The sequence below is a fragment of the Dryobates pubescens genome, chromosome 18, assembly GCF_014839835.1.
Source record: "Dryobates pubescens isolate bDryPub1 chromosome 18, bDryPub1.pri, whole genome shotgun sequence".
Lineage (NCBI taxonomy): Eukaryota > Metazoa > Chordata > Aves > Piciformes > Picidae > Dryobates > Dryobates pubescens.
The window spans coordinates 9,693,739-9,709,477 of NC_071629.1; the positions used below are offsets into that span (position 1 = coordinate 9,693,739).

Sequence of the window (15,739 nt, forward strand, 5' to 3'; positions counted from 1 at the left end):
ACAGTGTCATTAGTGCTGTATTGCAGCTCAGGGGTTTGTCTCTATAAATACTTGGTGTCAAAATATTTTTCAAATATACTCTAGGCTGCAATGCTTTTTCTTGCAACCCCAAAGAGGTTATATAACCTCTGAAGCCTTCTGTCATATTAATTGCACTTGCCCATGCCTTAACCATCAAAGCCACACAATAACATTGCTAGCCACAGAAGTACTCCATGTGTAGTCCAACTTCCTCTTTCTACAAATGCCATTTTACCTGCTTAGTTTGTGTTCTGTTTATCAATTCACATCTCTTTGCCTTACTCACTGTGGCCAAGCTTTACATTGATGGCTTTCAGTATCCATCTATGATTCTAGAGGGGGTTTTTTAACAAACTGTCTTGTAATAGCTAATATGTCTTAGATATAGTAGAGACGCTTCTGCCTTCTTTCTTCTGCCTGAGACTGAGCCACTGAGATCTACTGTTTAGGTCTGCAAAAATGAGAAGGCAAAACTGGATCTGAGGAAAGCAGTGCCTGAGGACCAACACATGCTGTCCTTGCAGCAACTTGGCACAGTCACAGCCTCTTGACCAATTGCCCTAACCCTGGCACAGGAAATTGAGGCAGCACTTTCTAATAGCTCTAAGGATTTCACTGGATGATCACTTAAATAATCTCTGGATAACTAGCTAATGAGAACAGAGCTTTGCCCCTAATTAGAAGTCCTACCTAGCAGACTTGAAATTATTGCTTAAGTAACACTAATATGAATACCAAATACACAGTCAATCTTCACTTAGTCCACCACTGCTCTCTTGTCTGCAATTAACTTTGATAAGGCTGCCTTGTGGGATCACATCTTCAGTAAAGCTGCTGCATTAGTCTTGAATATCATTAATTCTTCTGATTACCTTTTCTAAGAGCAAGTTAAAATAGTACTTTTGGCTCCTGCACCTTAAAATTTTCCTGAAGCTTTCCATTTTCCAACTTCTGTTATGTCATCACTGCATTTATTCTAATTTCAGGTTTTACTCTTTAAATGCCCATACTGCACTGACCTATGAATATCAGTTATTTCATATTGCCACTTCCCTAACTACCAGAATCTCCAAAAAAAGAGTAAAACTCTCACCTACTAGAGCTGATGCAACTTTTTAAGAAGTGAAAGATGCTCCTCTTAGAAGGAAGAGATAAAGTAAATCACTTAATTGACATGACTGGTATTTTGAGCATTGTGTACTTTACAAATGCCTGGAAGACTACAGGGAATCTAACTCAGCTTCTTCTCTCTCTCCTTGGCAATGTGGCTCTCCTTGCTAGCGGGAATCATGGAGTTACCTGTTTCACTTTCAGAATAACTCTTTAATGACAATTTCAGGTTACCATGGCTGGCAGCAGTGGCCCACAGAGCCTCACTGTTCAAAATCTGTATTGTTACAGAAAGTCAGGCACTTGCCAATAAATACCAACGCAGGGATGTTAATAAGTAATGGCTACAGAAACGGCATTAGAAAATTCCTGCAGAAGAAAACGGTAGGCAAGATCCTTTTCTCCACATCTCCATTGTAGGCTAGCACAGATAACTCCACCATAGCTTCACAGGTAAGCCTTCAGCAATATTTGTTAACAATGATTTTATAAAGACCAGCAGGCTCAGCAGTCTAAGCTCTGGTCACACCCTAGCTCCTCGTGGTGCCGTATCTTAATGAGAATGCAATTTTCAGACAGGTGAATAACGTGGCCCAGTGCACCAGCAATCCCACTGCAAGAAAGACATGGGCATACTGGGACTAGCCTGTGATGGGCCACAAAGACAGTTAAGGGAGGCTGAGAGAGCTGGGGTGGGTTGGTCTGGAGAAACAAAGGCTCAAGGGGATTTTACACATGTGTATAAATACCTGATGGGAAGGTGAAGGGAAGATGGATCCAGACTGTTCTCTGTAGTGCCCGGTGAAAGAATAACTTTAGTAAAAGAAATTCCCCTTAAACAGGAAAATATTTTTTTACTGTGAGGGTAGTTGAACACTGTAACAGCCTTGCCCAGAGATGTTGTGAAGTCTGAATTCTCAGAGATAATCAATACCCAAGTGGGCACAGCCCTGGGCAGCCTGCTGTGGCTGATTCTGCTTGATGTGGAGGTTCTGCAGGAAGATTTCAGAGGCGCCTCCAACCTAAGCCTGCACTAGCTGCACAGAAAACAAACTCTCAGGATATGTGCACCAAAACTGACACCAGTATGGAGTTTTAATTCTGGCTTCCACATGACACATTCTGGCTTCCACACGAGTGTGTCACGTACTTGCATCCAGCCTGCGATATGATCTGCTTCAGGACCCTCCACCCTACATGGCCAGCCACACAACACAAGTAATCCTCTGCTGTTTGCTGTACTAGTTTTCTTTGACCTATCCACCATAAAGATTTAAATCCACATGCACATAAAATTCACCAACAGAAACAGGAGAAAGAATCTTGGCAAACTACCAAGCTGTAAGAGAATATGCTTCCATAAATCCATATTTTCAGGTTGTCATCTATATAAACTTGCTAGCCTTTGCAAGAGATCTAGAGAGACTAAATCAGCAAACATGTAACATCAGATATGTATTCTATGTATATTCTATGTCTCCCAAACACTTTAACTTGGAAAGGATGTTCAATAGCACATCTTTTTATAAAATAAAGAAATACAATTTAATTATGAATGTCACACTAAATTACAAGGAAAACAATCTCCTTGTTCCCAAGCATTTTGCAGACAGGAGAATGTTTGCATATTCCATATTTACATTTTTAATAATTCAGGTTGTAAACATTTCAATAAAACAATTATATAGTTAGTTTGGGACAAATTAAATTGTGAAGCATAAATATACCACACTGTTCAAATAATGAAGAGAAGACGTGAGGTCTAGCAAGGTCATGATGAGAGGGAGACCATAGAATATCTGCTATCTAAAGAATATCCATCAGGGGGAATTGAATTAGATGCATCCTATTTTCACTTTGTCAAATTTAGTTCATACTCTGGTGGAAGACCAGCACGGTAGCTGGGATAGCAACTATCCACAAGGCAGGTATTATATCTTCATTTGACAGATCTGGGGTCAGGCAAGTCAAATCAATACTTTAGAGACCTGTCTGTGGTCAAAAATGGACAATAAAGAATTGCATGATATATGAATCTGGCACACAGGGAAAAGAACTCATTTAAAATGATGAATAATGCTAAGAAGAGAAAAAAAAATATTTCAAATGGAAGAATTGTATTTCAAGAACATGTTAGAAATATCATATACAGACTAATTCAGTTTAATGTGGGAAAGTAGCATTCTACCTATCACTGCTTTAAGTAGGGCCCCATTTTAATGCTGAAACAGATGGGAAACTACCTAAGCATTTGTTTACACTGTTTTGTGCAAAAGGCTGAAAACCACTCAATTGTTTTCAAATACTTGCAAAGTTCCACAGACACTGAAGGCAAAACAATAATTACAGACATCATACTGCAGAGTGAAATGGAAAGGGATCAGGAATATATTGGTAAGCAACACTACTTTACTCATTCATTTCTGGCACCTGACAAAAAGAGACAGAAAAATACTGTTGACTAGTAGATTAATACATGGTGTCAGAAACATACAATGTATGACCTTCTGATAAGCAGATTGCTTTCCTCCTGACAGTCCAATGTTCCTTCCTCATTCTTGAAGCAGAACCAGAGAACTTCATCATCATGAATTAAACCAAAACTTAAAAACATGGAACAATCACACACACACACATAAAAAGTGATAACTTAATGTGGCTCTTTTAGTTGTGTACTGCTTTAAGACAAACCTCATCAAAAGCCTGTTTTACAGCTTCACTCAACCTTTCCTCTTTCTGTCACTGAAGACAAAACTGGAGTCTGAATTACTTCCAGCATATAGTGAGGAATTGAGTCTGCTCTACCTCTTGCTTTATAACCGTCATTTCCAGGTTTTGCACAGGGCAAAAGGCAGAAATAGTGTTCCATGGAGTTTATAAGAAATTGATATAAAACTCCCCTACTTTGGGACTTCTTGGCTATTTGGATTTGTTTTGGTCTTATTTGTATGAAATGGAGCCTTACTGACATGTGAAATCACTTGGTTTTATTATTTGAAAGGTTTATTTCTTCTATTGGCTTAGAACAAAGATTCTTACCAGTAACCTTCAATTCCACTGTTCTTCGTATAATCTTGCCTTCAAACTTCAGTTCACAGGTATAATTTCCTCCATCTTCTTCATGCACCTCTTGTATTAACAGAGTATTTCCCTTCTGAATTACAATGCTCCTCCACATCTTTGGCTTACATTCCTGCAGAAAACAACACATTGCCAAAATTACCCAGTCTGTGTGACGTGGGACAGTCTTGCCTGATCAGATTTTCAGCATTATACAGAAGTAAGCAACCATCTTATTATCTTTTGCAATTCAAATGAAAATATCATTTCAGAAAGCAAAAAGATCTGAAACTGGAATTAATCTGAAGACAGAAATTAAAAAGAAAAGTTTTTAAGGTTCACTAATTCCTGCTGTATCACATGGGCCATGTTTAATACGTGGTGCCCTGAAGCAGTGGTTATGTTCCTTCTCTTTTTCATGAGGAACAACTTCCAAGACCTCCTCTTTAAGATGGACCATTAAAATGCATTTCTGTTTGAAGGGAGTAAGGGCAACATCTGTTAAAGTGTCAGCCTGAAGACAAACTTTACACAGTCCCAGACTAGCAGACTAACAGAACAAAACATGGAAAATAGCAGTAGTTTTATAAGCAAGAGAATTCAGAAAGCCTGGTTTCCTTATGATCTTAGAATCATTAAATGGTTCAGGAACCTCCAAATGTCATCTAGTCTGACCACCCCACAGTCAGCCAAACATCTTCCACTAGATAAGGTTGCCCGGGGCCTCGTCGAGCCCCACCTTGAACATCTCCAGGAAAGGGGCCTCAACCAACCTCTTGTTTCTCATTGCTGGCTTCTTTGGCACCCATTGAACTTTGATTCAGCCTTTGCCCATTATCAGGCTCTTTGCAGCATCACCTCCATGTGTGTCTTCTGATGAAGTACATGGTACTGATGGCCTGCAGCTCTCACTGACTTTGCCAGGCAGACCTTAGCTGCTAATTGGCAGATTTAGGTTCATCCTGTGTATTGCAGTCCTACTGAACAGTGCTGGAATCTGCCTGCACACAGGGTGACACAGTACAAGAACAGGCTCTCCCTTTGTGAGCATGCTGTATCCTTGCAGCCAGAGCAGTCACCTTCCACACTGACAGTACTTCTGATTGAATTCATCTGATCTAAAAGCACAGGCACAATCTGATCAGGCTCTCTTTAAAACGATACCTTAAGATTATATATTTATTGTCCCTGAATAACTTTAACATTAAGCCTGTTCTGCCTGCAGACAAAAACATGCTTTTCTTAGTTCTCTAAAACACTCAGTACTCTCAACAGCTCGCTAATTCTATACCGAGAGCACACAAAGTAACACAAGGACACGAGTATCTTTAATGCCTCTCTATTCCCTCTCTCAAGGTGACAACATGGAATAAGCTCTCAGCAACAATCTTGCATCAGTTACATCAGCCTCAGCAGCTTCAGAGATTCCTGTAAATATCCCAGGCTTATGCCCCATTTTCTGCTTGGCTGCAACAGCAGTGTCAGAAATACAGCAAACGAAATACAGCAAAGCTTTATCTTAAAACAACCAAACAAGAAAATACACTGACACGTAAATACATTGCATGAAGCAAGAAATCAGAATAACACTTCTTTTTTTTTCCATAGGACTCCCTACACATTCCAAATCCACAATGTCAAATTAAAGGATCATAATAAAGAAATAAAAAGATGGAACTGTGAGCTTCTGGCTTTGCATGGAACACTGAAGGATTTCTTCTTATCCCTAGAAGGCCAAATCCAGTTACAACGTGCACAGGTTTGGACTTCTGAAACTGCAATGCTACTGCAGATAAGAATGTTCAGGTTATCTTTCTGTTTCCAAAGTACAGCTGTAAGGAAAGTGTAATCCTACCTTGCATGTGAACTTCAGTTAACAACAATCACAGAGACTGGTCAGTGTCCAGATCCTATATGCTGTCTAAAAGAAATCAGACCTTATTTTTGCTACTAAATTGCACTGACAAGGCTTGAGACTCATACAGGACACGGATCTGAGGGGGAAAATGTCTGATTTGCACTCAGTTTTTCAGCCCTATTTAAAAGTACATCAACCACCTACTTGGAGTAACTAAATCTGAACACTGGGCAAAGAATATGATGCACTTCTCTTCAATCCTAATTTAGAAGGAACACAATGTCCAGAGTACACAAAGAAAGAATATTTCAGATATGGACTTTTCCAGCATGAAAAACCCTATCCTATGTTACCAATTTTACATTCTCTATCTTGTCTTTTTTAAAGTATTGGAAGAAACTGAGGAGATATTTCCATACACTTTATACTTTTATATTCCAGATGTTTGTAATAAGCAGGGTTACATCTTTATTACTACAGGGATTAATGATGTAGCACAGTGTGCTATTGTGGCTTTACAGAGAGAAATTGCTCTGTTGGAATCACACCACTGATTTCCTAATTGTTTCTTTTCCTATCTACTTAAAACACTTCATATTAAAAACTACTTATAAGCTTTTCTTTCCTGAATTCTAGCTAATTAATTTTTCTCCCACAGCCTATGCAGCCTTTCTAAACATGTTGAAAATGCCTGCTTTATTCTCCCCGTGTTTCAAAGACTAATTTAATACATAAAACTAAAAGCAAAAAAGGGGAGAAGCTGGAAAAGCATCATAATTTGTACTTCAAGAAAAAGAAAGTCCAAGAAACAAATCAATTAAAAAAAATAATCCAACCAGTCCTCATCTTGTGAAAACAACTTAGATTTATGTTCAGAGATCTGCTCCGCTCTCTCAAAAGGTAAGCACTCAATTGTACGACTGTCACTTGTTTAACCAATTAATTGTTCTTTTCAGCTTCTGCACCATGTTTATCTGTAGGAGGAATCTGAAAGTTTCTTTTTCTAGCCTATTTATTCTCCTTAGATATCTTAAACGGTTTGGGTTTTTCTCCTCCCAATAATTAAGCTGTGCTTCTTTTTCTTTTCCTTGAAATGAATGTCAACAGCATGTCAACAACTCTATTTTTTGTAGGGTAGATAACAACTACCTGTCCTTCACCTGACGTTTTGATTGCTTTCACAGCTCTTCCTTCAACCCAACAGAAGAAAAGAGATGGTGGAAATGGATTAAGACTCCACATTCCAGATGTAATACACCTTTTCCCTCTGTCAGCTGATTTGTCATGAAACTGCCCTTACTGTTAAATCTCATCCATCCAATCATAGAAACACAGCATTGTCAGGGTTGAAAGGCATCTCAAGGATCATCTAGTTCCAACCCCTCTGCCACGGGCAGGGACTCTCTGCACTAGATCAGGTTGCCCAGAGCCACATCCAGCCTGGCCTTAAAAACTTCCAGAGGTGGGGCTTCCACCACTTCTTTGGGCAACCTGTTCCAGTGTCTCACGCCTTGACACATGCTTTTGCTTCAGAAAAACTCCTCATACTTCTTCTGAAAACAGTTCTAACAGACATAACAGAATTGTGTGTGTATCAGTGGCATTAACTGTGTAAATCTTGAACTACACATTTCATGCAATGTAATTTGAGCCAGAAGTGAAGTTGACACTACTGTTAAAACAAATCCTCATAGCAAATGTTTCATTACTTACTGGATGCGCACATGAAAAATCTAGGCAGGCATAATTACTTTAAGAATGTGTTTAAATTACAGTTAACTCCCTCTGAATTTATGCACTTATTTGCTCAAGATTTTCTAATCCCTCCACACAGAGAAGCTTTTGGAAGGCAGCTTGAGCCTTGTACATTAGTGGACTTGCACCATTACTGTCTTGTCACAAGTCCAAACTCCTCAACTACCAGAGAACTGGCAGATTCACATGAATACAAGGATTCTTCTTTCCAGTCAAAGGTATAAAGAAGAAACCTTGAAGAATTCCTCCTATTTATTCATCTAATGTATGATTCTGGACAACTTACGCTGTCCCTCTGAATCAAAGCCTTGTCTAAATATTCCAGCACAATGCAGGGGAATTACCCCAAGTGCCTCTGGAGCAGATTTACAGAAGATGGTTGGTTACACCTTTGGGTACACATCCAACTCAATCGCAAAGGTAGAGGAGAAAAACTGGAGGATCCAGTGTGCTATGACTGGAAACAGATGCCTTCTCCAGAAAGCAACAATCAAATCCTAAGGTGGAATGTCACAACTCCTCAGGACTGGAGAGCTGCTTTTTGTTACACACGCTGCCTCACACAGCATGATCTAAAGTCTCAGACTGTGGCTTGTAGAGGTTACCCCAGTACTCTTCACATGATGTTGAAATCCAAGTAAATACGTATCTTGTAGAAACTGGACTTAGGCAATTTTGAATAGGCAGACTTCTACTAGCAGTTAGCACATAATATCCTCTAAAATATTTTTCAAGAAAGAGTTTCAAAGGGCAGCCTGACATACACATCTTTGGCATAACACTGACGTTTCACACTCCTCAGCCTCCTGACTCAGGTCCAGGTAACAAAGGCATTGTCTAAGAACTGAGCTGATAGCACCTTGTTGTTAATTATGGATGAGGAGGTAGATGTAGCAGGTTATTCTGCTAATGTCTCTTCTCATCAACCTAAACTAAAGGTTGTCTGCTTCAATTGCCTCACTGTTGTCATCCAACCACATCAATTTTGTTCAGTTTCACCACAGTGCTGACTTGTCAGTCAGCTGTCACACTCCAGCCTGGTGTCACACAACCTGTGTCTGAGGTCCAGATATCACATGGTGGGTACACAGAACAAAGACACTTCCATTCCCTGTCTTGGTCAGCAGGAAAAATCACTGATGTGGGGCTCTAAGTGCATCTTCCATAGACTGGTTTCTTTTCTATGAGAGCTGAAGATTATTCCTGCCAGACTATTTTGCAGTGTGGTCTGGCAAAAACATGAGATCGTCAGTGATCTGATGTTCAGTAAGACCTAAGTACACTGGGGAGGAAACAGCTTTTCTCCAAAATCTCAGACTTAACTGAGCATTTACATATTATGTATGACTAGCACAGAAGATATCCACCCATATGGTGAGAGAAACAGCTTTATACTAACACTAATACTTTCTACTAACAGTGGGTTATGGCACACGTCTTTTTTCTGTAAGATAGAACATGTGAGACTTCTATAAAAAAGGGAAATAGATGGCAACTTTTCTAATTGCTCTTTTCTGATGCAACGTGCTAATGAGGAAAAAAATCTGCAGCTCTGCATATATTGCTAATCTCACGCAAAATAACTATCCCTAAAGAACATTTATCACCCTCACTGATGCCGATTCTGGTTGGACAATGACTATATTGGGTATTGCTTGTACTTTATCTTACTTCTCTAAACACTGGGAGAGTATCTTCCAGATCAGCCACAGACCATTGCAAGCTCATAAAAGGCCCTCCCTAAGCCTCAGGCTGCAAACTGTGGAAGTTCTGTACAGTTTCAGCACAACAGCAGTAAGACATACCTTGTACCACACCACGTCCGGCTCTTGGCTGGCTGTTTTGTAATCCTCAATATCAGGACAGGAGATTGTCTTTCTCTTAGTGACTTCTGATTTTTCCAGATATCTGATCTTGCTGTTGTAGCAAAGCCCAGATTCATTCTCAGCTACCGTCAAGGACATGGACACCTTCATGCAATAGGTTGAGTTTCTGCAGGAATAGAAAGGTGCTTTCATTTATCCTGTCTCCTTTTGGTCGTGTTTGCCTCAGCATAGCGAGTTTGTTTGTTAAGCTCTCATCCTCACAAACACTTCAACAACATTCAAGTACTGTTGTGCTCGGCTTTTCCAACACAGAGGGGTTACCAGGAAACGTAAAGGCTCGTGTCTGATTTACTATGAAGACTCCTGTAGAAATTTTGTTGACAAGTGATCTAACCCAGCTCAGTACCCCTCTTGAGCTTGCAAGTGTAGAAACACAGGAACCTGTTGGCATCTCAAAAGCTGGTCAGGATAGACTGTCTGATTTTCTTCATCTCACACACACTCTTCCTTCAGAGGACTTCACTCCAGTGGAGTTGAGAAAAAGAGTTATGGGCTAGATGTTAAAGCAGATCATGTAGGAGGCAATCTTCCCCCTGAAGGAACTGCTATATAAAATCCTACAGCATGTGGTAGTGCAGTGGGTCTCCTTGGACCAGCTGCCACCCACCCAAACAGCCGCTCTCTTGCTCCCCCCGAACATAATGGGAAGCACAAAATAAGATGAAAAAGCTCATGGGTCACGATAAAGACAAGGAGATCTCTTAACAATTAATATCATGGGCAAAACAGTCTCAACTGGGAGAAATAGTTTTAATTAATTGCAAATTAAAATAGATTTAGATTGCATGAGAGATAAAGAAAACCTAAACCACATTCCCCTCACCTCCTCTTTTCACTCCTTTACAGTTCCTCCCGAAGCAGGGCACAGGATAGGGATGGGTTTTGTGGTCCATCCATAATGGCTCCTCTCTACCACCTCTAGTCCCCACACATTTCCCCTGCTTCAGTGTACACCCCTCCATGGCTTCAGAGGAGTCTCAGCTCAGTGCCTGGAGCCTTTTCCCTCCTCCTGCCTGGCCCTCACCCTCTTCCCCTCACCCCTTGATGACTGGCAACATTTTGCCTATGAAGAGAGACAGAGAGACCCGGGGCTGTTTAGTCTTGAGAAGAGAAGACTCAGAGGGGATCTCATCAATGTCTACAAATACCTGAGGGGTGGGTGTCAAGTGGAGGGGGCCAATCTCTTTTTGGTGGTGCACAATAATAAGACAAGAAACAACAGGTACCAGCTTGAACATAGAAGATTTTGCTTCAAGATGAGGAGAAATTACAGTGAGGGTGATGGAGCACTAGAACAGGCTACCCAGAGAGGTTGTGGAGTCTCATTCTCTGGACACATTCAAAACCCATCTGAAAACCCTCCTGTGCAGACTACCCTAAGTGATCCTACTTTGGCAGAGTGGTTGGACTTGATGACTTCTGGAGGTCCCTTTGAACCTCTAATGTACTGTGACACTGTGATACTTTCCCCGAGATGCCACCAGCTCTCCTCAGTGGGTCCAGCAGCTCTCTGCCAGTCCCTCAGCACTGGCACCTAGGGCAGAGAGGCAAGAAGTCTGACTGGTGCTTACATGGATAGATTTTGGCTTTAAAATCTTGAAAAAAACATAATCCCTTAGCACTTCAAACCATTGCCTGCTCTGCTACCAAACAACCCTGACAGTTAAATCCAGGTGAGCAGATTACAAGCTACACCTAGTTTTTCTTAATAACAGGGTAAAATAAATACAACCAACTCAGCTTCTGTCTCACAATCATGAAAAACAGATTAAATTCCTTAAGAATTGCATCTTTACAACATGTCTGTTACAGGCACACTGTGTCTGTATCAGACACACAATAACACCACCCCACACACACACCCCCAACTGGTGTTTGTTGTGGTGTCACTGTGAAGCATTTGCACTTTGCAGAGGATCATTGCAACCCAGACCGCCAGCTTCTGCCCTTCACTAAGTGTGACAACAAGCTACAAAGTACAAGTGACAATATAATGAGGATCTTCCTCCCATCATGCATCATTTTGTCATTTTCATTGACTGCTCCACAACCAAAAAAGCCTGGAGAAAAACCAACATGATGGGTGCCTACTCCCATCAAAGGGAGTTCTGGAGAGTTCTTGCAGATGTTGCAGCTTTGCCACTGCCTCCTCCGTTACAGCTCTGTTGCAAACTGGTTTAGCTCTGTGTCAAGAAAGTAGCACAGTAGGCAAAATCTACCCTGCGCACCTGGAAAGTGATCCATCAGTCAATCCCCGATGCTAACAATGCTGGCTGCTGACTCGCTCCAATTAAACTCAACACAATGTTTATATTATTAAAAAAAAATAAATCCAACATGCTCCACAACAAATATTTTCTTGCACAACATTTCAACATGTCACTCTGTCACATGAGCCTGTAGTTACCCAAAAATGAAAAGGTCTACAGGGACGCCTCATAGCGGCTCTAAGCTTCACGCTAAACAAGTGCTGACAAAACAATGTGCAAATAGCTTCTTGTCAAAGGCATGCCACGAGCAGGTATTGTGGAAAGAGATATTTGCAAGGCAAATCTGCAGGCACGCTTCAGAATCTTCCCATTTTCAGCTTCATTAATGTCATGTATTCAGCAGAACCTCAGACTTCCTCCTTCTTATTCCCTTCTCTTCCAAATGCCACCTGTACATTTATGTAATCAAACTGGAGGATATTTTCTCCATCCCCCACCTCAGAGTGGAAAGGCTCACATTGCAGACTGCCATGAGGTGTTTCAGTTGAGAGGCTAAAAAAAAAGTCTCATCCTCACAAACTGCCCAAAATGTATTATTTTACCTGAAACAAAAGTTCTCTGGACTGAAAAAATGCATCACTTTAGCCAGGCTTTTCAGAGACACATACATTGTTTAGGGAACACAAGTCACTTTTCTCTGAAATTACTTGCTTGTGAAAAGAGTTACCTTTCTTGTAGGAAGAAAACAAAATATATTAGGAAAGATACAGTGCTTCCTCATACAGCACTGAGAACCTGCAAATTATGAATACAGCCCCTCACTATAATCAACAGTAATTAATCAGTAATGATTATTTAACATTCCTGAATGACTACTAGTATTACTGAGTGCACATAAGGCCACATGCACTCAGTAATAGTGATCCAGGCTAATAACAGTTTGTCCATTACTTGGTGTTATTTAATGGTGCTGTATTTTCTGCTACCAATCTTGCATTATTTAGATTGTGTTTTGAACAGTGCTGGAGGCTACTTCTATTTAAAATGCTTCCTGGAACCACAACCTAAAAAAATTGCAGTATTCTTTTCATTAGTTACAATTAGAATTGAGTAAAATTGAGAAAACTAAGTGCCTGGTGAGTACTATCACTTTTGTTCACGCTCCATGACAGAGACAATAAATCCATTCAGGCTCAGGATGAAGAAAGCCCTCTCTAAGCCAACAGCAACAGACCTGAAAGCTTGATGAATGCTTCTTCACCAGCCACTCACTTTTAGTGATACTTCTGGTAACTCAGAAAAGGACAACTTGTGCAGGAATTCCAGTGATAAAGAAGCAGCAGCCTTCCCTTCATCTAGCCCATGCAGAATAACAGTTATATTTCAGTCATGTGCAAAAGGAAACAGTAGTTTTACCAGCCTCACTAGTTTTCTCAATTTTGGGGCAAAATTTGTGAGCCAAAGTTTCTAGAAGATGTGAGCCATGCCTCCTTGTGCTAGGCAAGTTGTTCCCCAGGACAGTATGGACTTCATCACTCAGTCCTTATGCTGACTTTCTTGGAGAGTCTCATTCTATGCAAGAATTAGTAGATGAACCTGTTAATTTTCCTACACAATAAAAACCCTTGTAGTTTGAACTGCACTTTGCAGGGGAAAATGTGCCTTTCATTTGGTCTCACTGCCATATGGGACCATGCTGTCTTCCCTCACTGGTGAGGCCGGGGCCAGGGGCATGAAGAGGCTCTCTAGAAGGTCACAGCTTGAGGGAGGAGTGAGAAAGAGAATTACAAAGCAGTCAGTGGTCACTACAGCATTGTTCTTACCATCTGGGTAAACATACAGGAATATTATGGTGCTGGCCACTAAGCAGATCACTGAGGTGATGGGAAGTCATGTACCTCAGGAGCCCAAAGATATGTTGTGCTGCAAGGGATCCAGTTCTTTCTCTCTGTTTTCTGAACCTCTGTGTCCACCAGAATTCTCCTTGATAAGCTGCATTTAACTTCTTTATGGTAAGGGTATTTGTTAATTATTTTTTTTGTGCAAAGGTGTGGAGACTGACTAGCATGACTCCTACATTTATTGCTTTTCTTCTTTTAAAAGCTAAACAGATGGCCTGTGAATTATCAAAAGGAAGATCCACTTTTTTTCTCTAGGACACAGTCATGGAGCTTGGAGGGGGAGTTCAGTGCTCCCAGAGATTTGCAGACTGGCAGGAAAGGTTACACAGAATCATAGCACCATTATGACTACATTTAATGAAGAAATCTCTAACAGAAGAAGAGATAACAATAGCAAGGTCAGTAACTTGGGGTTTGTCATCAGAATTGGTACCTGAAAGGACTATAAAGGAATCATTTTCCAGGGAGATGCTGGAGGGCTTGCAGTGGTGATCGCAGTAGTGTGAGGTCAGGTGAGAAGAGTTGTATATAAGGAGAGAATGTTTGAACCCAAATGAAGTTGGCCAACTGCAGACAGCCCACTTTCCACATGTAAAGGAAATAAGCCCATGCATCTGAAAGTGGGTCTTTTCATAATTTGTCTTTTCTGAAAGGTTTCCAAACCATTCATTTTCCTGGGGACTTGATTTCCAGCGGATTCTATTTCTATAAGAGGTAGCAGTGGTCATACAGGGAACACAAAGAGGAAAGAAAAGCACAAAATAAAAAATGTTATGTTTTCACACCAAAACTAAGATTTGTAATTCCCTATTCCAAGGGACTAATTATAAACTGGGCCTACTCTCTCAACTGGAAATGTGAAGAAGAATTTAGCTTTGCCAGAGTTCACAAAGCAGTTTCTTTTGTTCTGGTGGCAAGGCATTTGTAATCCCCAGGCCACCTGGAACTGGCTCTGAACCACAAATTGAAGCCAGCTTAGAATCCAATAGAAAACCACAGGGAAAACCAAGGGAGCTTTAACACGCCTGAGAAACAAATGCAAGCAAAATAGTGAGACTGGCTGGACTTTGAAGCAAAGACAGGAGGGGAAAAAATGAGGATGTAAAGAAACGGATAAGAAAAGCATTTGAAATTGAAGTGTCTATGCCTACATTATTTTTCTTTCTTTTTCTTTTTCTTTTTTTTTTCTTTAAAGACAATTCATCATCCCTGCAGCTGAATTTAGAGGACATATTCACACAACTTTGGAAAAAAATCTTTTTTTGGCCCTTGTGTTTCTGCAAAGTGAGGGTGGCTTGTTACAAGAGTCAAGTGAAAATGTCTTGTCTCCGGTATGCACGGAATCTTCCCCCTCATTTACCAATTTTCTTATAAGAAGGAAGGAGGCAGAAAAGTGGTTGAGTACTTCACTTCTACAAGACCAAAAAAAAAAAGCCTACATTTGAATTGCATATTTATGCAAGAGGATTTATGATTATTTTTTTTTCTCTTGCGGGTTTACTCTTCAGTAAGTGTTGGAGGTTTTATTACATTCTAAGACTTTCATCTTAGATCTAAGACTATGGTTGTAGACCCAAAAGCTGGGAAGTATATTTATCAAAGCAGTGCTCAGGGAAGAGCACAGCTCAGACTTAAATCTCTCACAATGTCCCTAAACACTCTGTCTGGTTTAATGACATTTTCGCTGGCTCACTGAAATACTGACTGCAGGACTGTGTAGGTCAACCCTTATATTCATCTATGCTCCTTCTAAATCAAAGCAATAACAGCACTAAAAGCACCACCAACATCTCAGTCCATCTGAAATTCCACAGCCATTGATTCACTACCTGCTATGTTATCAGGTTCCAGACTTAATTGAGCATTTGATTGTTTTCTTCTCTCTTTATGAGAATTTTATAAATTTATTCCTGTCTAAATTTTACACTTCACATAACG

At 40.5% G+C, this 15,739-nt stretch overlaps 1 protein-coding gene across 5 annotated transcripts in view; it reads right to left on the reverse strand.

The window, feature by feature from the left end:
- Positions 1–15,739, reverse strand: part of IL1RAPL2 (interleukin 1 receptor accessory protein like 2) — a 381,248-nt gene that overhangs the window by 160,749 nt on the left and 204,760 nt on the right. For all 5 annotated transcript variants that reach the window (XM_054169506.1, XM_054169505.1, XM_054169509.1 and 2 more), the window contains 2 exons: positions 9,610–9,796; positions 4,171–4,324 (listed from right to left, as the gene is read on the reverse strand). In XM_054169506.1, the coding sequence (XP_054025481.1) occupies positions 4,171–4,324; positions 9,610–9,796 (341 nt within the window). The remainder of the gene's footprint in view (positions 1–4,170; positions 4,325–9,609; positions 9,797–15,739) is intronic.